At 52.7% G+C, this 26,658-nt stretch overlaps 5 protein-coding genes and 2 pseudogenes across 5 annotated transcripts; 3 read left to right on the top strand and 4 right to left on the bottom strand.

Annotated features, from left to right (window-relative positions):
• Positions 1–348: 348 nt before the first annotated feature.
• On the top strand, positions 349–1,638 carry SAPIO_CDS2833 (annotated as a pseudogene; the record flags this gene model as incomplete).
• An 805-nt stretch (positions 1,639–2,443) lies between these two features.
• SAPIO_CDS2832 (2-oxoglutarate dehydrogenase, mitochondrial) lies at positions 2,444–5,633 on the bottom strand (the record flags this gene model as incomplete). The annotated part of the gene is made up of 2 exons (XM_016785755.1): positions 2,444–2,988; positions 3,065–5,633. 2 exons carry the CDS (start codon positions 5,631–5,633, stop codon positions 2,444–2,446), a joined length of 3,114 nt encoding a protein of 1,037 aa, XP_016644537.1.
• Positions 5,634–7,288: 1,655 nt separating this feature from the next.
• SAPIO_CDS2831 (uncharacterized protein) lies at positions 7,289–8,489 on the bottom strand (the record flags this gene model as incomplete). The annotated part of the gene is made up of 3 exons (XM_016785754.1): positions 7,289–8,074; positions 8,144–8,385; positions 8,453–8,489. 3 exons carry the CDS (start codon positions 8,487–8,489, stop codon positions 7,289–7,291), a joined length of 1,065 nt encoding a protein of 354 aa, XP_016644536.1.
• A 2,436-nt stretch (positions 8,490–10,925) lies between these two features.
• SAPIO_CDS2830 (putative RNA polymerase II transcription factor B subunit 1) lies at positions 10,926–12,962 on the top strand (the record flags this gene model as incomplete). The annotated part of the gene is made up of 2 exons (XM_016785753.1): positions 10,926–11,079; positions 11,155–12,962. 2 exons carry the CDS (start codon positions 10,926–10,928, stop codon positions 12,960–12,962), a joined length of 1,962 nt encoding a protein of 653 aa, XP_016644535.1.
• A 364-nt stretch (positions 12,963–13,326) lies between these two features.
• On the bottom strand, positions 13,327–16,506 carry SAPIO_CDS2829 (annotated as a pseudogene; the record flags this gene model as incomplete).
• A 709-nt stretch (positions 16,507–17,215) lies between these two features.
• SAPIO_CDS2828 (uncharacterized protein) lies at positions 17,216–23,951 on the bottom strand (the record flags this gene model as incomplete). The annotated part of the gene is made up of 2 exons (XM_016785752.1): positions 17,216–18,432; positions 18,512–23,951. The coding sequence occupies 2 exons, from the start codon at positions 23,949–23,951 to the stop codon at positions 17,216–17,218; spliced, it is 6,657 nt and encodes a 2,218-aa protein (XP_016644534.1).
• A 1,463-nt stretch (positions 23,952–25,414) lies between these two features.
• On the top strand, positions 25,415–26,349 carry SAPIO_CDS2827 (uncharacterized protein; the record flags this gene model as incomplete). The annotated part of the gene is made up of 3 exons (XM_016785751.1): positions 25,415–25,655; positions 25,958–26,151; positions 26,263–26,349. The coding sequence occupies 3 exons, from the start codon at positions 25,415–25,417 to the stop codon at positions 26,347–26,349; spliced, it is 522 nt and encodes a 173-aa protein (XP_016644533.1).
• Positions 26,350–26,658: the final 309 nt, after the last annotated feature.

The raw sequence follows: 26,658 nt of genomic DNA, 5'->3' as shown, positions 1-26,658 counted from the left end.
CAAGATGTATTTTATGTGTTTAGTTACTAATAATATGTGTGGTCGGTTTGATATGTGTACTTGTTGTCGGCACTATTCAGGTCAAATTTCTGTCACAATCACAGCCATCGTTTTCATGCTGCAATTCCTTATCGCTTATCAATCAGCCCCTCCATCCCATTCTCCAATTGCCCCCACTAAAAAGCCTCCCTCCAGCATCTCCAGCATCCCTCACAATCGCGAACATCCTCCCCGTCCTGTTCTCACGCCCTCACAAATCCCTTTCCAACTACGACCGTTTGAGCCGCCGGTGCTCTTACTCTTCTCAACGAGGAACAAGAATTGAACCGACGCGAGAACCCCCGCGCAATGCCGTCCCCCACCCCACCCGCCACCATCACCCCCCTCGCCCCCCTCAAACCCGACCTCTACGAACGCGCGTGGTCCTCCACCCCGCACCCGACCCTCCCCCTCCTCGCAACCTCCCACGGTCGCACCGTAACCGTCTTCTCTCTGACCTCCCTCACCCCGCACAGCACCGTAACGAACGGCCACGAGCGCTCCATCCGCTGCACGGCCTGGAAGCCCAACCTACCGCCCTCGCGCCTGTGCCTCGTCTCCGGCAGCTTCGATTCGACGGCGGGTCTATGGCGATGGGAAAGCACGGCGAATAAAGAGGGTGATCATGCGACAGACTTGACTACTACGTCCGGCGACGAAGAAGAAGAGGAAGAAGAAACAGATTGGCAGTTTACGCTCGTATTAGAAGGCCACGACTCCGAAATCAAAGGCGTGGCATTTTCCCCCTCGGGCGCCCACCTCGCCACCTGTTCGCGCGATAAGTCCGTCTGGATCTGGGAAGACGTAGGCGCCGCCGAGGACGACGACGAGTGGGAGACCGTCGCCGTGTTGAACGAGCACGAGGGGGACGTGAAAGCCGTGGCGTGGTGTCCTGACGTCCCCGGGAGGAATGCGCGGAGGACGTATTCGGCGGATGTTTTGGCGAGTGCGAGCTATGATGATACCGTGAGGATATGGAGGGAGGATGGGGATGGGGAGTGGGTTTGCGTAGCGGTTTTGAGTGGGCACGGGGGAACGGTTTGGGGGATTGCTTGGGAGGGGAGGGAGAGGGGGGACGGGGCGTTTCCGAGGTTGTTGAGTTGTTCTGCGGATGGGACTGTTAGGGTGTGGAAGTTGAAGGTTGATGAAGAGGATGGGGATGAGTCCTCTACGGCGACGCTAGGTGGCATTCCCAACACGATGCGGAGATCTCTCAGGGAGGACTGGGTCTGCGAGGCCATACTCCCTAAAATTCACACGCGAGATATTTACTCCGTCGCATGGAGCCCCAAGACCGGCCTCGTCGCCAGCACCGGCAGTGACGGCATCATCGCCCTCTACCGCGAAGAAGACGATGCCGAATCGCCCGAGAACGCCATCACCCCGGAGTCTTTCAAGGGTGAGGACCAGCCCGTCGGCTCTAAGAAGTGGAAGCTCCTCGCCACGTATAATGGCGCCCACGGCCCTTACGAAGTTAACCATATTACGTGGTGTCCGAGATACGATTCGTCTTCTGAGAAGCAGCCTGGCGAGGAGATGCTCGTCACGACGGGTGACGACGGACTTGTACGAACTTGGCAGGTGCCACTATCGCCTTAGGAACCTCATATTCTGTACTAATGTGGTTTGTTTCTAATGGTGCGGTTGTTTGTTCGTGGCGCTTCTGGTGTACGATGTGTTTTCTCGATAGACATAGAGAAAGAAAATAAGGAAAAGAAGTGACGTCTTCTTCGACCATGTCCGAGTGCGTTCTTCGGAAATTTCACATCGACTTGGAACTGAATAGAACACATATCTTTCATCCCAGAAAAGCAAAAAAAAAAAATCATAAGTTAAACTACCGACTCTATAATGATGACCATGGCATTTCCTTTGTAACATCTCATGCTCCCCTCCTTTTTTTTTTTATACAGGTCGTCGCTCAGAAATCTCTCGACGTCCCGTACGAGGAGAAAATAATGAAACGACTGAATGATTGTTTGTGTTTGTTGGACACTAAAAGGGACGACAAACAAAGTCCCCCATTGATTGTGTCCTCGTTAGGAGGCAAGAAACAGGAAAATAGTAATAATGCTATTTTTCTCTCCCCTCCCCCTACACTTATATGGGTGCCTCGGGGCTTTTGTATTTCGGAATTCTTGTGGAAGAATTTGTTCAACCCATGTTGTTTTGGTTATTCTCGTCGTCTTCCTCCTCATGCCGACCTGAGCAAAGAAACATCAAAAGAGATTAGGTAAAGGAATAAAAGCCCCCATCTTTTTCTCCCTTCTTCCGCGATCATATTGTGTAAAAAAGGGGTCCAAAATAAAAGTGTGAAAACTGTACAGATCTCGCCTCTCACCATCCTTCCCCGCACCTCAGAATTTTTGTTTGTGATTTTTTTTTCGTTTGGGTTTGCTTATGTTTAAGCCTCACCCTTGAGCTTGTCCTGCTTGACGGTAAAGGCCATTTCCAAGAGCTCGGCCTCCTCAGCAGTGTGCACGTGCTTCATACCAGTGGCGACGGAAGCGCTGGGGTTGCGGCCAGCATACATGACGTGTTTCCTGTCGTGGTATTTGGTGTGGTTGAGGAGAGTCTCGATACGGGGCTGCGTGAAGCTCCAAGCACCGGCATTAAGGGGCTCCTCCTGGGCCCAGACGATGGTCTTGGCGTTGGGGTACATGTCGAGGTTCTCCTTGAGCTGCTGCCAGGGGAAGGGGTTGAGCTGCTCGATACGCGTGAAGGCGACGTTGTCGATCTGGTGATCCTGGCGGTACTTGTGAAGGGCGGTGTAGACCTGGCCAGTGCACAGGATGACGCGGTCGATCTCCTCGGGCGACTTAATGACACCGGTCTTGTGCTCGGGGTCCTCGATGATCCAGCGGAAGCTGGAGTCACCGGTGAACTCGTCGAGAGACGAGCGGGCAAGCGGGTGACGGAGGAGAGACTTCGAGAAGAAGATGACAAGAGCTAAAGAGTCGCAGAGTTAGTGGATCGTTTTGAAGGATAATAAGAAACATGTTTGCGAGTATCAAGTAAAACTTACGCTTTCGGAACTGCCTGCACATCTGTCGGCGAAGAACGTGGAACAAGTTGGAAGGTTCGGTCATGTAGACAATCTGCATGTTGCAGTCCTGGTGCTGACGAGCGAGCTTGTCCTCAGAGGGGAAGATGCGAGGATCCTCATTGGAGAGCTGAAGGTATCGCTCGAGACGTCCAGAAGAGTGCTCGGGACCCTGTCCGTCGTAGCCGTGGGGCAGAGACATGACGAGACCGGTTCGCTGCATCCACTTGACCTCACCAGAGGCGACAAACTGGTCAATGATACATTGGGCGTTGTTGGCGAAATCACCGAACTGGGCCTCCCACATGACGAGGGCGTTGGGAGACTGGAGAGAGTAACCGTACTCGAAACCGAGAGCGCCGAACTCGCTGAGAGACGAGTTGGAAATGACGAACTTGCCCTGGTCCTTGCTGAGGTGCTGGAGAGGAGTGTAGGTGTCCTCCGTCTCCTGGTCGTGGAAGACGGCATGACGTTGCGAGAAGGTACCACGCTCAACGTCCTGGCCGGAAACTCGCACGTGGTTGCCCTCGGTGACCAACGAACCGAAAGCGAGGGCCTCAGCAGTAGGGAAATCAATGTTCTTAGCGCCGTCGAGGACCGACTTAGAGCGGTTCTTGAGAATTCGCTTCAAGTTGTTGTGTACGGTGAAGCCCTCGGGGTAAGAGCCAATAACATCACCAATGTGCTTCAATGTCTGCTCGTCAACAGCGGTAGGGTTGTGCGGCAAGATCTCAGTAGCAAGTTCCTTGGGGGACTTGAAGCCGTTCCAGGCCGACGTGGTCCACTCCTTGGAAGTGGGCTGGTAGTCCTTGGACCTGTTGAAGCTGTCCTGCAACATGCGCCAGACCCAGCTCTTGTGTTCCTCAATGTCCTCCTTGGTGAAGGTGCCTTCACGGAGGAGCTTGTCGACGTAGATATCGATCTGGGGCTCGTGGTCCTTGATGCGCTTGTACATGAGGGGCTGGGTGAACGAGGGCTGATCCGTCTCGTTATGTCCGTGCTTTCGGTAGCAGATGAGATCAATGACGACGTCGTGCTGGAACTCGGCGCGCCAGTCAGCGGCAAGCTGGCAAACGAAGGTGACGGCCTCAACATCATCGGCGTTGACGTGGAAGACGGGGGCGTCGATGGCCTTGGCAATATCGGTACAGTAGGCAGTCGATCGGGCGAAGCGGGGATCGGTGGTGAAACCAATCTGGTTGTTGACAACCAAGTGGATGGTACCACCAGTGGAGAAGGCAGGAAGAGAGTGGAATCCGAGACACTCGTAGACGACACCCTGGGCGGCAAAGGCAGCATCACCGTGAAGGAGGACAGACATGGCGGTCTTGTGGTCGCTCTCGTCGTTGTTATAGTGCTGGATAGCACGCGTCTTACCCAGGACAACAGGGTCCTCGGCCTCCAAATGGGACGGGTTCGCGACGAGAGAGAGCTGGACACGCTTGCCAGAGGGGGTAGGGCGCTCGAAGTTCATACCAAGATGGTACTTGACGTCACCAGATCCCTCGTCGGGGCTCTGGGTACCGGCGAATTCGCTGAAGATGGACTCGTTGGGCTTTCGGACGACGTTGGACAGGACGTTGAGACGACCACGATGGGGCATACCAATGACAATGTCCTTGACGCCATAGTCAACGCTACGGTCGATGAGGGCCTTCATACCGGGAACAAGGGTTTCGCAACCTTCGAGACCGAATCGCTTATCGTTGGGGTACTTGCTGGCAAGGAACGCCTCGAAGCTAGAACTCCAGATCAAGCGGTCGAGAATGCGGCGCTTTTCGTCGATGGAGTACTTGAAGGGCGTGGGGACCTCAAGGCGCTCCCGAAGCCAATCACAGCGAGTGCGGTTGGGAATGTGGATGAACTCGACACCAAAGGATCCCGAGTAGATGTGCTCAAGGGTGGAGATGATTTCGCGGAGAGTCATCTTCTGGCGTTCAGGGGTCTTGAAGCGGGGCAAGATACCAGGGCCAAGCTCGAACTCGGCATCAAGGTCCTTCTCGGTGAAGTTGTAGAACTCGAGGGTCAGTTCCCGGGGCCTGACGTTACCAAAGCCCTTGGAAGAGTTTCGAATACCGAGAGGATCAACGTTAGCCTTGTGGTGACCACGAGCCTGGTACGCGCGACACAGAAGCTGGACCTTGAGGTGCTTCATAAGATCGCTGTTCTCGCTGTGTCCCATGCCCTGACCAGGGGTCAAGCTGGGGACACCTCCAGTAGCGCTGGGGACCAGGTTGGGCGGAGGGATGAAAGCCTGGGAGATGGGCATATCGCCGCTCTCCATGTTTCGGAAGTAGACCTGCCACGACACGTGGACGCTCGAAGGGTCTTCTTTCCATTGCATATACATCTCATCGATATAGCTCGCCGCGCTTCCCGAAAGGAAGTTGTCACTTGTGTCCGGGGGAACGGAAGTCGCGCTCGTGGTGTATCTTGTTTTTTGGCTGGCCACGGCCATGGCTCTGCGGGTAGAAACAGATCGCCATGCCGGCGAAGAAGTCGATGGGCTCAGGAGGCGACCTCCGGCCCTGCAGGCGATATTCCTCAGCATGCTGAGAGGTTTTGGAGCTCTAAGCTTGCGATTGATATGTATGAGGGGATTGCGGCAACAGAAAAAAAAGTCGCGTATATAGTCTAACGTGATAGTTTCGGCTGACGGCAACTTCGGTGTGTCTCGTAGGGGCAAGCTTCTCGTCGCAATGCTTCTCTCGACCGGAAAAATGGGAGGACTCGGCGAGCGGGAAGCACCAGGCTGGCCAAGCAAATCGAAGCTGAATGAGCGGCGGAGTAAGTCTTTGGGGGAAGAAAAAAGGAAAAAGAAGAAAAGACAACGCCGCACAGATTAGTACATGGAAGCAAAAGCTTAAGCAAGGTCAATTGCAAAGCCTGAAATGTGGCACAAGCTGTGTTTAGCGAAAACGGATTCAAGCAAAGGGGAAGTTGGAGTGAAAAAAAAAATGACGATGAAGCATTGATATGTAATGTGTACACTACCTCAGTACCTTCCAATTCGTACACTACACACCAAAACTTGACAAAGCTGGACTCGCAGGAATGCTCGGAGTAACGACGGCAATGTCAGTGAAACGGCAACGGGCCCGGCTGTGATTGGAGAGGAGCTCTGACTGGCTGAAATCCGAAGGTCAGGTGGACTTGGCGCCCCACAAAAACCCGGTTGGGCCAAGGAGAGCCCGGATTATGTAATGCCTGTCCAATCAAGGAAGCTGCAAGGAAGTCTCGGCAAGAGCTTGCAGGGAACTCGTGTCAGGAATAGCCGTCGCCACAGAAATTTCCGGAAGGGCCGCCACAGGTGGTTCCGCTGTGGCTGGTATTCCATCGGAAATGGGGTTCTTTTGACTTGAGGTTGTGCAGCAGCGAATAACAATGTCATGTTTGAGCCATTAAGTGGGCATAATACCTCAGTACAACATAGGATATGCAGGCACTCATCCTCGAGGGCATGCGTCTGCAGAAACAATCGGTGTGTGTGCGCGGTGTCTGGTGCCTGACCATCAAAGTAGCTTCGAGACTAGCAAAGTCAGCAATGAGATAATTACGCATGTGCGCTGTCTGTTGCTGGATGGGGATACCATTTTCGGTAGGTCCAAACGCCCCACTGGAAAGTATCAAGTACTTCGTACGTCAACTGCAAGCTCCAAGTGCTCGGACGACCGGCAGGAAGAGCGAGAGCTGCAAAATGAAAACGAGAGAATATTCAGACTAACCCTGGGCCCGGTCCTCCGGGGGCATCAACATACAACATACGAACTTTGATTCCAGACTCAGCATCTTTCCCAACAAGAGAATACACGCATGCTTATACCCACATCTACCAGTCATTTTATTGAGACTTGGACCTGGGGTATGGATGCATAGGCATTATTTTCCTAACCATTCTTAGCTTTGAATTCGAAACTAGCATGAATTCGATGTGATGTGACATGGTTACTGCGGGTCCAATTTTGAGGACATTCGGCAGCTGGCTCGGATGCTAAAGTTGATCCGATGATGCTACGAAGTAGAAGAAATGGATGAATAACGCCTATCATACTAATGTAGCTGGTAGCTATTTCATACTTCGTACAAACGCGATGTTAGAATATGGAAAGAGTACCAAGACCCTCCTAACCTCTGTTCCCGCAACGCTTGGTTTAAGACCTTATCTCCCCCACACAATAGGGACGTGCCTGCATATCCACGGTACCTCTAGAGTTCGGGATCGATATCGAAGTCGTCACCGTATTCAGCTTGGAACCGCATCTCCATCGCGCGGTTCGCTGCTGCCCCCTTGTCATCTCTTGTTGGGAAGTCGTTGGTATCCCACACATCCCTCAACCGGGCATCAGACCGCTCGAAAGGGCGGTCTTTACGTTCCCAAATGTCCCGATAAATCCCAGTCGCCTTAAGCGGCTCCTCTGGATCAACGCGAGGTAGATTGTTGTCATCTCCCAAGATTGGAAGAGGGCAAGTCAACGGTCGAGGATCGGCGGTAAGAAAGTCAACTAGAGCTTGTTTTTGTTCGGGCAGGAGTTGATAGATCCTATACGTCACGTGTTCTCGGTCAGAGTGGAAGTAGATGGCATCCGGGTCCAGTTTGGGTGGCAAGAGATAGGAGAGCTCCTCATCATCTAGGTCAAGGCTGGATGCGGGTTTGTCGTCTGGCGTGCGCCGATCAAACAGGACTACGCCACCTAGGATACGCGCCTCGGCCCAGTAGCCGACCATGTCAGCGACTCCATTAGGGTATTGTTCAAAGTCTATGAACCACGGGTGCTTGAAGAGGGTGGGAAGGGGCCCGTCTGGATTCCATTCCCAGAACCACGTGTCGGACTTTGGTGGTGTCCACTCTGTGATCCCGTCATCCTTATGCAGGCTCGTGTTGCGGTTAAAAAGGAGTACAGCGATTTCGTGGACAGCGACGGCGGTCATTTCAATCAGACGTGTGTTGAATGCTTTTGAGCCTGGGCCAGCGGCCTTGTATGCAGAAAGAAGCTGCTCATCACAGAAATTAGTGGTGGGGGATCACGGTTTGGGGACAGTTATAATATGTGTCGCTCTTACTCTGGAGTCGAATTGTAGTGTTTGGGGGCGGAACTTGTCACGAAACTCTCGGGTCTTGTCGAGTATGCCTGGGCAAAGCTGAGTGTGGTTCCGGATAGGATGGCCTTTAGGAAACAATCCATCTCTGCTGTCCAGAAGAACGTCGAAGAGCGGTAGCCCGTCGATGATTTGTGCGTAGGTAGTCTCCGCAATGTCAGTGGACAGGATCCTAGTCACAGCACGCGTAAAGAGTTCGCGATGATCTTCATCGAGGATATCAATAGAAAAGTTGCTGGAACTTGGTGCTCTCTGTAGAATCCACGGATGGACCCACGACGGGCGAGCCGTTTGATTGCGTCGATGACATTGTGGCTGAATGATGAAATCTTGTGAGAGGCGATGCGAAAATGGCCAGTAATGATAACAGACGTGGTGAATTTCCCACTGCAAATGGACTTGGGATATTGATCGTAGAGCGGAAAAGTTGAGTGGAAGAAGGGTCGAAGTGCGGGAGATGATCCACGGCCACTGTTCAGGAAGCTGTTGCCACGAGTGAGACACCCTCAATGTGAGTGTAGCGTAGATCGGTTTGTCCTGAGTTGACAACTCCGCCAATAACAAGGTGACTGATGAGGCACTGTAAAATACTTGTTTCAAATGCGAGGTTTCGGATCGTTCAATGTCGTGATTGTGTTTAGGGTATGACGTCAAATATATTGGGGTAGTTGCAAGTGACAATGACTGAGACGCCCGTTGAACCTAAGAGGGGGGGTTGGCCCGATCCTGAAGGCCGGAAGACCGGAGGCTCAAAGCCGTTCGGCTTCCGCGCTTGGTAGCTTTGAATGTGGGGCACTTTCTGTTGTTTGGCGTATCAGGGTCGTCGTCCAAATCGAATTTGGCAACAGCGCGAAAGCGAAGTCAGAGTTTGGCCTTGGGGTGAGTCTGGGGATCAACTGGTCAAGGGTGAAGGCGGGTGCAGATGAATGGGTCCTGGAAAAACCGTGATGCCAGCCCGGCCTGGCCTGCTTTGACTGATGAAGGGGAGAGGCGCAAACAATTGATTAATATTTGCGACGACGCACTGAGGCACTCACCGAGGTCTGATGGGCTGACAGTCTGACACACTCCTTATACGACTTCAAATCCGACTCACTTCCCTTTTATCCCCTTTCAGGTGTAATTCTATTACTTGAATCCCAAAAGAGGAAATGTGTCACCGCGAGTCCATGCGACCAAGCCCAAGCCATCTTTCTAGATAATTGAAGCCGTGAATTTATAGTGTGGGTTTGCCTGCGTTTTGGTCGTGTTGTGGTTGTGTTTATAGAATCTGAGGCTACTCCCAAACATGAAATAGAGTGCGAAGTAGTGCTTGACGCGCCTGATCTCTAATCTAGGAACGCGCCGGTGGGCTCACTCACTTCACTGGTGTGCTTCGAATAATAATGAGTCTCCCGAATCCTGTGTCTCTCCCTATCCAATACATAGCCACACAGATCCAGTGGTGACTTTCCCGGTACGCCTATCTAGCGAGCCCTAGGCTGCGGTTACGCGGGACGACCTGATAAGGGCTGGGTGTGTAGAGACGACCTACTTGCGCACGCCCCGCAGACGGCGCCGGGCCCCGCCGATTCCTCCGCCACCGCCGGGAGGATCGATCATGCCTTATTGATTTGAAGGTGATAATATATATTTACTCACCGGAGAAAAGAAAGGAGTCTGATGGCGCCCGGTACCTGTAAGGGAGCCGTGGTATATCTGTGCTCATTGTTTTTTTCTCTCTTTTAGTTATCTTGGTTGATCTTGGCTCCGTGTTTGCGAGCTCGATCATTGGTGATCTCTCCGAGATGACAGACCGAATTCGAATTCCTGTTTTCAGATAGTCAATTTAGTGTGCCCGTGCGTGTCACCAGCGTGTCCCTGCCTCCGCCTTGACAAATCAATCACTTCAGTCAATCTGATGGCAAGTAAGACTAGGCCTCTTCTTCCCGCTTCGAGAGCCCTGAGAGATGGGATCCCGGAGTAAGCATCAAAAGGGTAAGCGGGAATAGAGCCATTTCATCCACAATATGAAACTTGAGGGGTGAGGTTGGCAGAGATAAATGATCACAAGCCTGGAGGCGTCTGATTGGTGGGCATGACGCAACCAAAGTCACGTGAACAAATATCCTAACCCCACCAGGCATGATGGTGCAGGTTTGCACATCTCCCTTGTCATCTCCAAACAGAGCATTGTTGAAACCGGCTTTACCTCAAGTCTTCTTATTGAAAGGCGAACGAACCTTCGACCGGTAATTCTAATCTACGGAGGCTTCCTTCTGAGACATTTGGACCCAGCTGCCGACTATCCCGAGGCCCCAGGGCAGCTAGATAAAAGTACTTCCTGCTCTCAAGACAGCTTTTAATCTCGGCATCGAAACGCGAGCGCTGAACTTGACCCATTTCTAGCTCCTCTGCTGCGCCCATTTGCTCAACCACGCCCGGTCTGGTTAGTTGGGAGACAAATGGGAAGCAGGGTCGAAAGAGAGTAGTGTTTCTTTGGACGGGAAGTGAAGGAAGTGAAGGAAGCCATACGGAGTGTTGGCGTATGAGCTATGGCTGAGGAATTCACTCCCTCTACGTATCTGTGACCAGTTCACCATAAAAAAAAGACTCTCTTTTATTTTCGCTTAGGGTATATGAAAAACGGATACTCTCTCGAAGGCGTAGCCTCAATGATCGAACTCCTTCGCATTGTCCTCCGATAAACGAGACACTTCCCTCAAACAATCACTAAACCATTTTCATTTGCGTCTTCTCCACCACGATGTCCAGTCCTGGCCAGCCTCCTTCGGGACGCGCTGCGTTCAAGAAGAAGGATGGAATATTATCACTCTCGCCGGACCAGAAGACTGTTCTCTGGACGCCAGCGCCGGGCACCGGACCGCCTACCATCACCCTTCCCATAGAGAACATCACAAGTAGGCTTTGATCTCATCATACAACTCGTTTCTAAGTTAGGAGACGCTCGTTTGCGCTGACTCTATCATGACCAGACCTGCAAAAGACGCCTGATAGCTCGCCCAAGGTGATGCTAAAGATCTTCGAGAAGAACCCAGATGGCGGAGATCCGGTCACGTACCTCTTCCACTTCAACACGGCGTCTGCGAAGCCCGAGGCTGATTCTATGAGAGATGCGCTCTCAAAAGTTATTGGCGCTCTCCAAAGCACCAATCCCAATCTACCAAAACCCGCACAGGCAGCGGCCGCGAACGGGTCTGCCACCCCTTCGGCTGCTGGTAGAGCATCCGGTTCGATGACGTTTGCCGCGGCCGTGAATGCTACGCCTGCAACCTCAAAGTGGTTCGATGATTCGCAGCTCCTCAACGACATCTCCTTGCAGCTGGAGTATCTGAAAACTGATAGTACCCTCAACCAAACCTACATGGAGGCCAGGGCGACGAAACCCGACTCCATCTCCCTGGGCGCCTTCAATTTGCAGTTCTGGTCTTCGAGACTTCACATTCTACGAGCGTTCTTAATAGACAAGAACCAACAAAAGGCAGACTACAATGTCCTAGCCACAATCAAGCCCAAGACCGTCGACGGCGATCTCAAACTCAACATCACCGAGAAACAGATTAGCCTCATCTTTAAGCAGCACCCTCTTGTCATGAGGATATACAATGAACAAGTCCCAAAGCTATCCGAACCTGAATTCTGGTCTCGGTTTTTCCTTAGCAAGCTGTCAAAGAGATTACGCGGCGAGCGAATTGGGCCGAGCGATGCCCACGACCCGATTTTTGATCGATATGATCCCAATGAGAACCTTTTGGGCATCTACTCCAAAATCACACCGGAGACCATCCCTCAAATTATCAACGTCGAAGCGAACGAGGCCAATGAAGGTGGCCTTAAAAGTGGAAACAGAAAAGATGTCGAGATGCGTCCCCGAAAGGACGTGCCTATCCTAAAAACCCTGAATAGTATAAGCGCCAAGATCATGGCCAACGTGGCACCCTCTGACGGTGACCCTCATGCACCAAAGGGCGTAGACGAGAAGACCTTCAACGAACTCATCCTCCGCGATCTTAGAGACGAGGAAAAGGCGAATAGAATCCCTCTCAAGATCAACGAAGAGCAAGCCTTCTTCTCCAACGCCGGAGACATCTCATCCTCCAACGCCGAAATCTTCGCAAAGCAGAACCCCGACGAAGTCCTCCAGCTCTTCAAAGCCAACGTCGAGAAGCTCAACACCAGCTCCCCCAACGGCATCGACCTGCACGCCCTAACAGGCATCGAAGACGACAGCGACAGCGACATGGAGGACGACGCGCCTCCTCGCCCTCCCCGCGTCGGGTCTCGCGCCACCCGCGCCGCTGCCCAGGAAGACATCCTCCAGGGCATCCGCCGTCATCGGTCGGAGAAGTACGGCGGTGACTGGGCCGAGGACTCGCCCATGGGGTTGCCGCCGGCGATAGCGCACCAGTGCACTATTACGAATAGCACGACGACGGAGTTCTTGCGGCAGTTCTGGGCTGCGTTCCTCTCGGGTGATCCGGACCGCGCCCTCGAGTTGCAGTACCTCAACGAGGCTCTGCAGCGTAGCGTCGGACGCATTAATGCTGTGGCGGAGGAGGCAGAGAAACACCGCGATGAGATTATCGCGCAGAAGAAGAGGGAGATTAGGGAGTATTATGAACGGACGAAGAAGAAGATTAGATGGAAGGCTGATTCTGTTGGGGGTGGAAAACAGGCTGTCCTTGCGTTGATGGAGTCGACTCTCTTTGCCTTGTCCAAGGCCCAGGAGGAGTATAGGAAGGCGTTGGAAGCCGAGGGTCTTCGGCCTACTACAGAAGGATAGGGGAGGCCATATGATGGGTTGGGGATAGAGACCGGAGGTGTTGACGAGAGTGACCATTTTGCCCGAGTCAGAAAAGTCTGGACGGAGGAGGATGACAACCTTGAATACCAATTTCTACACATCTTACTGATGACCATTTGCTGAACATTTCACGGTGATTATTATAGAGGACCTTCAATCAAAAATTTATCATAGTCTTACAGTCTATCGTTTTTAAAATACCAGCCAGCTCACCGCAAAATAAGCCAAGAGCCAGCATGCATCGTAATAATACAAATATTCCGCCTCGAAAGAGATACATTCCTGCATATGTACCAAGCCCTCATCCTCTTTCCGAATTTTCACACATATCCCATATAACCTTCTATGCAGCACGTACCCTCGCCTCCTTCACCACCTCCTTATCCTTGGCCACCCCGAAGCCCATACCCGACTTCTTCTTCTTGTTCGGCTTTCCATAGGTCTCATCAAACCGCCTAATCTCGCGCATAGTCTTCATGTCATCGCTAATGCTCGCACCAATCTCCTTGAGCGCGTGCTCAAAGTGATCAGCCCTCAGCGTCCTCCTCTCAGGATAGACGGGTTGGGCGCCGCTCCCATCGGCGATGAGCTTATCAGCGAGTTCGGTCTCCTCGCGAACGGCGGCCATGGCAGCCGCCACGCAGAGATTCTTGAGGTCGGAGCCAGAATAGAGGATGGTGCGGCGCGACAGGGCGTCAAGATCAACACTGGGCTCGAGGTGCTCCCCGCGGAGGAGGATCTTGAGGATAGCGAGGCGATCTTCCTGTTGAGGGAGGTCGACGAGGATGCGCCGGGGCAGACGGCGAAGGACGGCCTCGTCGAGGTCGAAGGGCCGGTTCGTGGCGACCATGATGAAGGCATTGGTGTCGTTCATGCCGTCCCACTCGCGGAGGAACTGGTTGATGGTCTCGCGGTGGGTGCGGCGGTCGTTGTCGGCGCGGCTGGCGAGGAGGGCGTCGGCCTCGTCGATGAAGATGACGAGGGGCTCGAGCTTCTTGGCGAGCGAGAAGAGGGCCTGGACGTTCTTTTCTCCTTGGCCGACCCACATCTCGTTGATGCTGGCGGCGCTGACCTCGAGCATGCTGGCCCCGCTCTCCTTGGCGACGGCCTTGGCGAGGAGGGTCTTTCCAGTGCCGGGGGGTCCGTAGAGGAGACAGCCAGGAATCCTGTCGCGGGCGAGGACACCATACGTGAAGGCCTCTGGCCGCTTCAAGGAAAGAGAGGTCAGGAGCTTGAGGGCCTGGATGGTCTCTTCGGGTGCGTGGACGTCAGAAAATGTAGTTTTGATCTGGTCCTTGTCAATGAGACCGGCAAGGAGCTTCTTCTCGTAGTCGTTTGTAATTCCGAGTGTCTCGGCTACCCGGCGGGGTTGATCCGAACTGCCCGGCGCATCTGAGGAAGAGGGTGTAGACCTCGAGTTGATTGGAGGCTCCCAAGCCCGAGCCCGGAGACCTTCATTGGTGCTAGCGATGGTCATATCCCTCTGCCACTGAGCCATATTGAAAGCCTGCCACACCTCGGTTGGCTTTGGCTTCTGGTGCAGAACCTGGCGGACACAGTGGTACAGCTCGGTCGCAGGTAAAATGGAAGTCCGCAGAGGCTCGGCAAACATCTCCAGAAGCTTCCGCAGAACCTTTTCCATGACCTCGTTATGGGACGTGAGGAATTCATCCCCGCCCACAGCGAATGTCTTGGCCGACACAACACCCGTCGTGCTGAGATAGTGAAGCATGGTGTGGTAGAAGTGCAGGTGGAGACGCATGCCAAGGAAACTCGGCGAGGACTTCGAATGGCCAACCATGGTGCTCCACATGTGGAAAGCATTGTCCATGTTGATTGTCAGGCAGTCGAGCTGTTCGTACAGATCCAAGTTGAACCCTAGGGCGTCGCGGGATGCATTGCAGATGGTCACGCAGTCCTCCAACGCGATTTCTCGCAGTGAGGTCAGGTACTTCTCGGAAAGTTCCATGGACGACGATGTTCCGACGATTGCGATCTTCTTTCCGTCGAGCCACATGTTGTCCACGATATTCCGTAGCCTTCCGATGAGAAGCGCACCCTCGAGAGTCATGCCGAGCTCGACGAAGTCATCAATCTGGACGATGAGCTTCTGGTTGCGAGGGTCCGCAGACTTAGCCTCGGCGGCACGGATAATTCCTTCCAAGGCACCGTTGATCTTGAGGTTCTCCCACCTATCGACCGACGGGAGAAGGTAGTCCTTTGCGTTATCGCGGATCTTGGTGAGTTCCCTATCCATGGGATCCTTGTACTCTCCGTCAGACTCATCGGTACCGAGGTGGACAACAGTGGCATCTGCATCTGAGTCATCCTCATCTCGCTTGACAGGCCACTGGATGGGCTCTCCAAGAACATCGTTGAATTCGGCAACTCGAAATGCCATCATGGACATGGGACCCTTGGAGTAGGCCCAGTCCTGCCCCAGATAACCTCCCACTAGTCTCGAGAGCTCGAAGGCTCCGACCCGGATCAGATCCGCGCCGGTGGCAGAAGCGATGTATCTTGTTAAGAGAGTAGATATGCGCTTTCCGGAGAACCCGGCTATGCTCATGACGTTTATAGGCCGTTTTACATCGCTCGAGGAGAGACGTTTCGGCGGTCGGGCTTCGAGGTCTGCACCAACCGCTTGCATAAGGTCTTTATAGAATAAAGGGTTCTGTTTAAGTTCAGGTAGAAGTTGTTCCGCGTCTGGGTAGCCGATAGCCGTGTCTTCCAGGTCTTCAGCAAGTCCGGTTTCAGGTTTGATAGCCGGTGCCGATGCACGAATTCGTTCTAATAGTGCCGCAAAATCCGCTGGTGGTTTGGTTGTCGGGTTATCCATAATCCACCCGTGCAGCGCCAGTGCGGCGCTCAAGGTAATTAGACTCGACCGCTCCTCCGCCCCCTCTAAGCCGTTCTTCATCGTCTCCCTCACATCCTCCGCACTCCACCCGGAGTGCTGGAGCACCAGCGCAAAAGCATCGTGGTACTCTCCTTTCGGATCTATAAAGTATCGGGGGTCCTCCTCTAGTTTGTGAAACTTCCAGTTCGATGTCCTTCCACTCTTCTTCAGCAGCTGCGTCCAAGTATCCACGACCTCCTTCAGAGCTACAGCATCGAAAAGCGTGGGGTGATTCCGGCCCTTTGGGTCGTGTATGTACAAATTGTCGTCGAGAAATTCTTGCGGTATCTTGAAGTTGGGCAATTCTACCGCGGGTTGCTTCTTCGCCTGCCGCGCTCGTAGCGCCGCGCGGTGGCTAACCCTCGGTCGTCTCGAAGAAGCCTGCGCGGAAGCCCCTAGATCGCTAGTCGTGCCACTATCGACATCTTCTTTCGTATTCTCACGCGACGCATTGTCACTGGGCTGCTCCGGCGCTGGTGTTTCGCCGACCGGTCGATCGTTGGCTGTCCGGAGACACGCGGCAAAGTGGAAGGGCCGCGTTCGTTGCGGTATTCGGGACAGCGCTCGGCGCGACTGCCTGATGCTAGGTCCGACGCCGAGAGCGCGTGACCGTGTAGCATGCATTCGGACGATCTGGCATGCAGAAAACTGCAATTGAGGGAATACCGTGGAGAAGTTGCCTTTCCCTGCGAAATTGACGTCTGCTGGCCGAACTTTTTTCCCCGGGCAGGAGACTTATCCGGGCTAAATATCGGGTAAATAGCGTCACTTGTCAACAAGCCTGAGGCCAGACTTATAGCAGCTTCACTTTAGATAGGCAAGAAAATAGGGAAAAGAAAATAAAAGAAAGAAAAAAAGGAAAGGGCGGAAGGAAATTGGAAAACAGTAAGAGGTGAAGAATGGGAAAGAAAGGAGAGAGAATAAAAGAGGCAGTTGTTGAATGTGGAAAAAAAGAAGAGAAAAAAAAATCTCGTAGCATTGCTAGGTTTCGATCCTAGGTCCCCTGGGTTATGAGCCCAGTGCTCTACCCCTGAGCTACAATGCTTTGGGTTCTTGCTCGTTGACTCACATAGTCGGTACGGCTTTACAAGTAGCCAGCGTGCATCTTGGAACCTCAACAAACAGCACATCATCAACTGTCATTCAGGACAATGCTCTTTTACACTCATCATGAAAGTATGGATTGATGTTTTATTGTTTAGATGAAACAAAATGATATTCATTATGAGTCCTCATGATAAATGCCTACAAGAAACACCTTCTCTCAACTCCGGGGCTTCGGATCATGAAAAGCCCGTAATGCTTCCAAAACGCCTCAAAACAAGGTCCATTTTTAGAAAAACAAACCGCCAGTGCCTCTGTCCTGCTTCCTACACTCGTCCCCAAGTGGAAAAGTCCGTTCCTGCATCATATTCCAAAATTCCAACTCGTTTTTTAGACTCTCGGTCAGTTCGAAAACATCCCACAGTGGTTTCCTCGTCCCCTGGCCGGACTGGGTCGAGGTTGAACCTGGAACCCTTCCCGGCGCTTGAATTGTGATGTTCTCCTCCGTAATAATCCAGTTTCTCTGCACATCGGTGACAATGGACTCGACAAAGGATGCCGCTGAGGAATCCGCGGGCGGTAGGGACTCTGCCACGGCTCTCAACCCGCCGAAAAGATCGGTAGCTCGTGGGGACGTCTCCCGTAGGATCAGAACGTCCTCAAGGTATGATATTGAGCCGTCCAACCACCCGTGTAACCGCCGATAGAGGATCTTGAGCTCATCTAGCGATGGCGATGGTGTGTCCGTGTAGGACAGAGTCCCTAATGAAGGCCAAAGAACGTTTGCGATCGAGCACAGTCGGCATGCAACATGTAGTTTCTCAGCAGAGATAAGACTCTCGCCCCCTCGAGAAAGCTCGTAGAGACACCGTACAACAGTTCTCAACAGATGAATCGCATCAGGGAGCATTTCCTTTGGGAGCTCATGACTTGCTGGATACCGGGCAAACAGTTGCGCCATCCCCTCACAGTACACATCTAAGACGGTGAATGCTCCGCGTACACGCACGGCCGCTGTGGCGACTGCTGGCAACATCTTGCTGAATACAAAGCCGAGGATCTGATTGTTCTTCATCCCCTTTCGCAACATCCGAGCCTCGTTTCCAAGTTTGTTGTTTATCAGAGCAACCTTGAAGTTGTTGTATAAGTAGTAGAAAAGCTGCGGGACAACTCTCGCATCGCCTTCGCCAAGCCGGAGTCCGTAAGAGATGATCCCTGCAACATGCAGCTGGGGGTCCTGGAGGGACGGCGAATACTCCTTGTTGATCTGGTAGAAAAATTCGTCAATGGTGCACATGCCAGTGCAGTGAGACCGAATGAGTGATACGATGTCCCGGATAAAGACGACGTAGATAGGGTGGTCGGCAGCGTCCATCGAGATGGCCTTAAGATCAAACTTGATTTGATCCATAACTGTCCGCAACGCAGCAGCAAACTCCGCGCTAAGGGCTTTTGTTGAAGACGGGGGCGCTTGACGCAACGCTCGGCGCATCCAGGAAACAGCATCTGGATAGTCAAATTAGCAACTTTTGTTTCGGAAGTCTTCAAGCACGAATGGTGTGGCACGGGGAGGCCGGCAGCTTACAGGCAAAGAGCTCGTGGTTTGAGCCGTAGTCGGGATCAATCGAGAGTCCCACAACGGCTTCAGGGACAAAAGGCTCATGTCGCCGTTTTAGTTCTTCGGCGAGTTGATTTTCATACGCGAGGAAGCGTCGAGGCTTCACGATAGCCAGCAACCAAAGATTAAGCAAACTCGAGCCGAGGCCTGTGGCGTCGGACGGGCCTTGCTTGAGAAGAATAGCCACGAAAAGGGGGAGATATCTCCGGTGGCTAAGAGACAGTCTGTGGGCATCCACCTGGAAGAGGCTACACTTTCCACGCCCAAACGCTTGGGAGATGGCGACAAGCCCTACTCTAGCAAAGCCAGAAAGCAGCTTTGCAGAGAGGACAACGGCAAGCTCGATGCATACATCTTTGTCGACCTTAGCGACGGTAGACTTGGGCTGGATCTCGTGAGATCCCAAAACGCATCGTGCCATGGAGAAAAAGGATGGTGATAGTTCACGATGAAGAGCTGTCATCGCCTGGGAGAAACCGGCTGGTACTCCCGCGCTGCAATCTGACATGTTGCAAAGGGCATCGACCTTGGTCAGATAGCTGGATACCGTCTCCAAAGCCCTTCGCAGGATTGCCCAGTCCAGGGTGACTGGCATAAGGGAGAAGTGATTGAAAATCTCTTCCAACTGAAGCGAGTTGAGCGCAAACGCCGCAGCCTTAAGGCTTCGTGCGTATGACATCGTGTCTAAGGAAGCTTTTAGACAAGCGTGAATGATCTCCTTCGCAACCGCTCGGTTCATGCTCACGACTAACTCGATGCGGGCTTGAGTGATGGCTTGGCTATCATCCTTCGAGAGAGCAAGGTATTGCTCCTGGGCATCAGACTCTGCCATCTTGAATTGGTCAAGGAGTTGCTGGAACATGCCGAACTGCCAGCGGCGAAAGACCTTGAAGACTTCGGCATCTTCCTCAGTTGCCACAATATATCTGGCCAATTGGTTCCAGGCCTTCAAATTCACGAGGCACGCATCTTTGTGGGAATCGCCGGGCTTGATGAGTGTCTCCAAGATATGAGCGCCTGGGCGGAGCTGCGGGGGCGCGGGCCAGAATAGTGTGCAAAGAAGGTCGTGGTGGTTCCGTAGAGAAGCCAAGTCATGGGAGTGGAGAGGCTGGTCTTTGAGATACACTCGACTATGGTTTGGCATGAGTCGGGCAACCAAGTTGCGTATCTCATTCGTGGCGCCACGGTCCCGTAGCCGCTTGATGACGACGGCCACAAACTTGAGAAATATGTGGAAACACCTGTCCTCCCGCTCAATGGCAAGAGATGGGTTGCCTGCTAGCTCATCAAGGAATCGTGGTGATTTGAAAGCCTCCTCGTTTCGAAGGTGAGAGAGATCCTGGGAGCCGAAAAAGTCGAATATGCTTCCGACAATGCCTCCACACCTAGACCAGCCCCATTCTTGAGCGAGGTAATGACACCGGCTGATGAGCGCACGACAGTAGTCGTTGAAGCTCGCGGCCTGTCGGCGATTCTGCTTGTACAGATCGAGTACTCTCTTAATCAACCTTTGTGGCAGAGCCCACCCATCCATGGAGACTTTCCTCCTAATGCCGACCACAATCGCTCCGTGGCTGTCGAATTCGCGCAACGGGAGAAGGGAGAACATAGTTTTCCAAAGAGCCTCGAGCTTCCCACAATCCGTCTCGGTATTAATATCATTCGTGATCATGACGGAATAAAGGACGTCCCAAAAGCCTGATCGGGGAATCCGCGCCACTTCCAGAGTTCTCATCAGAACCACCCAGCTTTGTATGATAACATCCCTCCGCCGTACGCCTCTCTGCCGAGATGACTGCTGCCGAGAATCCTCCAAGAACTTCAGCACAGCGTCTATTCCTTGGTCGAGGAGCGCCCCGGCGGTTGTTTTTGATATCCGAACTAGGAGATCCTCCATTGGAATGCGCGTATCTATTAGCGATGGGGACTTGCGGCAGATATGCGTGCAGGTGAACGCTAAGGTCAGCATCCTCGAAAGGACATCCAGGACAACCGTTCGACACTGAGGTTTGGAATACGGTCTATCAGCCTCGATTCTCTCCTGAAATCCCTTGAGCAGTTCGAGAATGCGATAGGCGAATGACTGCTCCGCTGCAGGATCAGGCAAGCTCATAGAGTCCTGAATGTAGTTTAACATGAAATCCGCCGCCTGGAGAGCAGTTGCATTCCGGGACAAATCAAACTCTTGTGAAGGAGTGTGAAAATGATCCACCATCCAATCCATGAGAATTCCCACCTCAGACGATACCTGCTCATTCCAGGAACCCCAGCGAAGAGTCTTGCCGTCCAATTCAAAGGTAGTACGTCCACGGTTTTGCTCGAGCCTCTCCTGATCATAGCCGTCAGTCGCTTTGTCGATCCGCCCCTGGCCGATGAGGGTGGTCTCATGAAAGAAGACATCGCTGTCTAAGGGGAATATTTCGAAATGGTGCGTATATTGAGTTCCGAAAGGACCCAGGCCGTTTAGCTTATCAGAGTTTCCAAGTCCATCTATGGGGTTCGAGGAGAGCTCAAGGAGAGGTTGCGGAGAAGGCTCATTCGCATACGAGAACTGGGGAGCGGTGGTATCGATCTCCTTGGGAATGAACCGCTTTCGGAACTTTGAGCGATTACCCGCCCGAGACGTCGAAGAAGTTGGAGTTATTGACCTTACAGAACCAGGGGCATCTGTCGTCTCTGCAGGGCCAGTGGAGAGCACCCGCCCAACATCATCTTGCAGGATACTCCCCGTGATTGAGAATGGCCCAACCGATGGTGAATTGCCCCTGGTCCTCCTCCAGAGGTCGTCCAATGCCTTCTTCTTAGCATGGAAAGTGTATTTGTTCTGCTCGACAGTCGTCTCAAGCTGGGCAGGCCGATATAATGGCCTCGAAGACAGGTACGCACCACTCGTTGTCTGGCCTTCCGGGCGAGGAGCATTGTGCGCTGTCGAAGTCGGATTTATAGTAGATTGGGTGTATGTGAAATTGCCGTCGGTATCAAGTTGTGTAATAAGTTTCTTGTTTCGGAACATTGGCCTTGGTCGTACATGGTGTGAGATATTCAGCTGCGGATTGGGTTTAGGTCTCGGCTGTGGGTGGTTTTTAGTAAGTGGGCGAGGCTTCAGGTGGCCGCCTCGCCATTTTTGCATCACGCTATTAACATCGAGATGGTCCCAACGGGTTGCCATTTGTAAGACCTTGCGGGTAGGGCTGGATCTCCCTAGATTGTCGCTTCGCCTGGCAGTACGCGCGGCAATCTTGAGAAACCGAGGTGCGTCGGGCTCAATGACATCCAGAATACCCAACTTTGGAGCGGGACCCGTGTTGCGATTTTGGGGAGGATGCCGCCTCGAGGTAGGCATCACACGGCGTGTGCGTCGTTGAGATTTTAATTTCGGTGGGTTAGCCTTACTAGGCCCTTTCATATCGGATCCTCCGAAGTGGGAGGTGATTCTAGACTGAGTGGTTCGGGAGATGTTGAGCTTCGGACGCTTGGCTGGCTTTGTGCCGTATGCTTTGGGTAATACCGCGCTCGAGCGCTTTCTCACGGGAAGCATAACATCGATTTGGTTGTCTTCCATAGCCGATAAGTCATTGTCGTCTGTCTCCCCTTCATCGGGCTCGAGAACCAAGGTAGTTTGGACCATGGGGATAGGGCTTTCCTCAGCGCCGAGAGGGACAGCATTGTCTTCGTCATCATCATCAAATACATCAAATATGGGTCTCGGAGTGATTGGAGTCTCGGGGCCTGGCGTCCTCCGCTGCGCAACGCCCCGACGAGGTAGCTTTCCGGGTGATGTGATAGCTGGGCGGTTAGGCTGGTTCGAGCGTTGATATTTAGCCTCCTTGGTCTCGTTCAGTCGCAAATATGAAGGGGGAAGAACACCACGGAGTCGTTTTCCGACCTCACGAATGACCTCGGATTCACTACCTGACGCGGAGGAATCAGAGGACTCGTCCGCAGATTCGTCATCCGTTTCGGCAGTGAGGTCGATTGGACGATTTCTGGGCGTTTCTAATCTGAGCGGTTCGGTAGGAGGCGGCGAGGGTCGGGTATCTTGTGGGCGCTGGTTATGTTTCGGCGAGGGAGGAGAAAGAGAGAAGTCGTCCGGAATTTTCAACTTTGGAATTAGGGTTGTTTGAGAACGGCGCTGCTCAATTGAGTACGGGCGAGACGGAGTGAGGGCATATATGTCGTCTCGCTCATTTCCTGGTCGTTCATTCCTAGCGCTTAACCTTGACCGCTTCGCTGAAATTGACGAATATGACAGGCTCTTTCGCTTTTTCGATCGAGTGGATGAGGAGTGCTGCGGGGGGGCGTTGACAAGTTCCTCCAGGGGCGGGAACTCATCCAGATCAGCATCCCCATCAACACTGGTATTCTCAGTGCCATCAGCGCTCGGCTGGCTACTAGGGCCGCCTTGGTGTCGTGGTAGTGATGTGGTCGGTGTAATCGGCGATGAAGAACCAAGATCATCTAGAAGGTTCGCCTCCTCGATCGCAGGACGTTCCTGACTCTCGTCAGAGGTTTCAAGGCTCTCATTAGTAGTTTCTTGAGTGTCCTCTTCGAAATCTTTTTCTTGTGAGTCGTCCTCCGTTCCCTTTCTCTGCTGGCTGCTTTCTTGCGTCTGGAGTCTCACCGGCTTCAAGCCGTGGGACTTGAAGATTTTCGAGTACAGCGCGTTTTCCAGTGCATATGGGTGCTTTTGTATTGGCTTCCGTGGCCGAAAGGTTCGCCTCCCTATATGTAGCTCACTAGATTCGAGGTCTTCGGTAGGGTAGTCGATTCCAGTCTCGGTGTTTGAAACGGAGAGGGGTTCTTCCATCTGGCTAAGATCAGATATATCCTCAGCTTGCGCACTGGATTCTCCATTTTCATCATTATTTTCAGCGCCATCTACTTCATGATCCACTACACCATGGCTGGTATTGCTTTCATTCGGCGTCTCGTTCTCCGGTGGCTGACGAGTTGGTTTCGATGAAGGGGGTCGGATATCGGTAACATTCGCTGGTGAGAACGCAAGAGGGTCCGGTGAGAATACCCGAGCATAATTTCTTGGTTGAATCGGTGCTCTCCTCTTGGGTGATTGCGACTCATCGGCGTCAATCCCTAGATCCGATGGTGGCTCGGAAAGTGGCGAGGAAACAAGCTGGAAATATGGCTCCGTTGGTGTCTTCGGTCGTGCCAATTGAGATTGAGGTGGCTGGTTCTCTTTTTGAGATGAGAATGGTAGATCCCATATGTCGCTAGTCTCGACAGGAACTGGCGAGTTTGCATCTGGAGGCAGGCTATTGCTACTGGACTTCTCTTGAAGGACGGTTCGTGGAACGGGCACGGGCGGTGGGAGAAGGACATCGTCATCGCTGTCGGAGCCAAACTCGTCCTCCGAGTCTGGTACTATCCCCCTCTCCTTCCAGGTGGCCATTGAAGCTTTATGATCATTGAAGGTTTTTCGCTTTTCGGACTTCCATCTTGCATTCAAGTTCCCTCCCCTGTCTGGGTTGCTAAATCCGAAAATTTGTGGCGAGGAGGAATATCTTCGGGCCTTCCACCATGTTCGTCGCGGGGCGAAGACGCGTCGCGGGTTCTGGATTTGAAGTGGTTCACGCCTCCACGTGACCCCTTCCGAAGCCTTGAAGTACTTCGTACTCACGTACCACCTTCGAAAAGCTCAATCTCTGAGACACCAGAAATATCAAAATCAACGAAGCGCTCTCATTTTATGGACTCAGTATAGTTTGTTAAAATCTCCGGCAAACTCCTACCCAATATTTTCCGACCGCCTGAGCTGGAACTCTTCAATCAACTTTTCACACCATTGGCCGTTATCCGAGCTTATCTGAAATTCCTCGTTAAACCATGGAAATCGGGCGATACATACCACTGCTTCTTACAGTCGCAGCAGGCGTAGCAATCAGTTAGAATCGGGGACCCATTGTAATTATGTACTCGACTTGAGTCTGCTGACACAACATAGGCAACTACACTTTCAAGCCGCTCTTGGTTGAAAACGCGGCTCGGCGGAAGGAGGAAACCCTTAAGAAAGAACAATCCCAACCAAAAGAAGAACCCTCGAAGGACTCGAAATAGTTGTGTTCCAAGCTCAGGTGTCAGCCACCCTTTAGCATAACCCCAGCGATACGCCCATTGCATGCCGAGCGAGGCTAGGATTCATCTGTTTGGTCAATTCGTCACTAAGTGCCGAGCATCATATATCAAATCACTAGAACCCTCACTGTACTTTACATGCGAAGTAACTAAAGTTAATGAATAACGATAAGTAAACTAATCTCATCGCATCGCGTGCCCTTGAGAGGAGTCCTCGACTATCACTATCAGACAAGAGGATCCTTCCACTATTGAAAGTCACAAGTCTTTTGTAGTATAATGTAGTATAATCATAATCTGCAAATAAAGCTGGAATCATTGGATGGATGCATCCACTTCCCATACTCTATCATGCTGCTTGCAGCGAGACCGTTCTGTACGGAGTAGGTGTCACAGTTCGTGCAGGTTGGTGGTGGTCTGAGGCTTCCAGATCCAGCGACTTGCCTGCAGATCCGGCCCTGAATTGGGACGCGCACCCGGAATGCGACGGGACCAAGTCAAATCACGTGAGGTCCCCGAACACCATTAGGTCATCTCCGAGGAGTTTTCGGCAGCCAGAAGGACGCCAATCAGAACACAAACAAATCATACGATGACTTGGAGCTGCTCCACGGAAAAAACCTCGTCGTTAACCTAGACAGCCGAGACGACCTATTCTCAGCTACATCTCAATTGGACTCCTCTCCCTCCCTCCCCAAAAAATCTCCGCTCTCCCCTTCCTTTCTTTTTTCTTTCGTCGAACAGGAAACGAGCCGAACTAGACAAATCCTTGCTGTCACGATGCTTCGAACACACTCTGCCACGAAAGTCGTTCGCCAGGCGCTGGTTCGCAGCCAGTTCGCCTCGGTCCCTGCCGCGACTCGGGGTAACGCCACCCGTGCGCTCTCCAACCCCCAGCTCAACAACATCGAGAAGAGGTGGGAGTCGATGCCTCTCCAGGAGCAGGCCGAGCTCTGGATGGCCTTGAGGGATAGGATGAAGGGTTCTTGGAAGGAGCTGTCGGTCCAGGAGAAGAAGGCTGGTGCGTCTTTTTTCCCTTTCTCTGTTTTTCCAAAATTTCGGATTCCATCAACTCGCATCACACCACGACTACACACGACCCTGAAAAACATCACGATTCGGTTCAAGGGGCCATTGGGTTCGGTAATCTAGCATGTCAACATCAATTGAGGCCGTTAAACACGAATTGGGGCCTCAATTGACTCGCTGTCATCGGTCACCACCGACCTCGTCTCGAAACCGCGTGATTCCACATGGGATCAATTCTGCTCTCCGCATCACGACATGTCGTTAGGACGTTTACTGACTTGACTACCTGTATAGCCTACTGGATTGCTTTCGGTCCCCACGGCCCCCGTGCCCTCGACCCTCCCGGTGAGGGCAAGAACCTCTTCTTCCACACCACCCTCATCCTCGCCGGCTGCCTCGCCATCTTCGTCGCCATCCGTGCCTTCGGTGGCCAGCCTCCGGAGTCTATGACCAAGGAGTGGCAAGAAGCCTCCAACGAGCTCCTCAAGGTACGCCTCCGATCATCTGTTAATCTCCGAGCCTTCCTGTTCCACATATCGGTCCCAACTCTTCTACCAAATTTTCGCGATATGCTAACGTGATGAACCCCCCAATTTTAGGAGCAAAAATCCGACCCCATCACCGGCTTCACCTCTGAGGGCTACAAGGGCAAGGGCATGATCCAGTCCCCTCCCAAGGGTGCTTAAACTTGTGACAAAACCGGTCTCCAACAACCAACAAACCTATCAAGCGTATTAGTTTCCTGCTTTTCTTTTTCCTTTGTCGATAGAATAAGAGGAGCATTTGGCGGGCTCGGTGGTACCTCCGGACTGCCATTTTGTAAAAAAAACCAACCCAAGATACTATCCTTTTCATCAATTGTCGATGTAGCAGCGGTCCTAATGTTCCCACTTGACTCATGTGGAATGTAACCTACGTGCTTCGCTGTATTAGCCCACGACAATATATCCCACGCGGTACTACGCCAAACCTAGCCAACAACCAATGGACGATAC

Source organism: Scedosporium apiospermum, assembly GCF_000732125.1.
Source record: "Scedosporium apiospermum strain IHEM 14462 chromosome Unknown SEQ_SAPIO_0087, whole genome shotgun sequence".
Taxonomy (NCBI): domain Eukaryota; kingdom Fungi; phylum Ascomycota; class Sordariomycetes; order Microascales; family Microascaceae; genus Scedosporium; species Scedosporium apiospermum.
The sequence above is the reverse complement of the archived record's forward strand: the minus strand, read 5'-3'. Positions and strand labels throughout refer to the sequence as shown.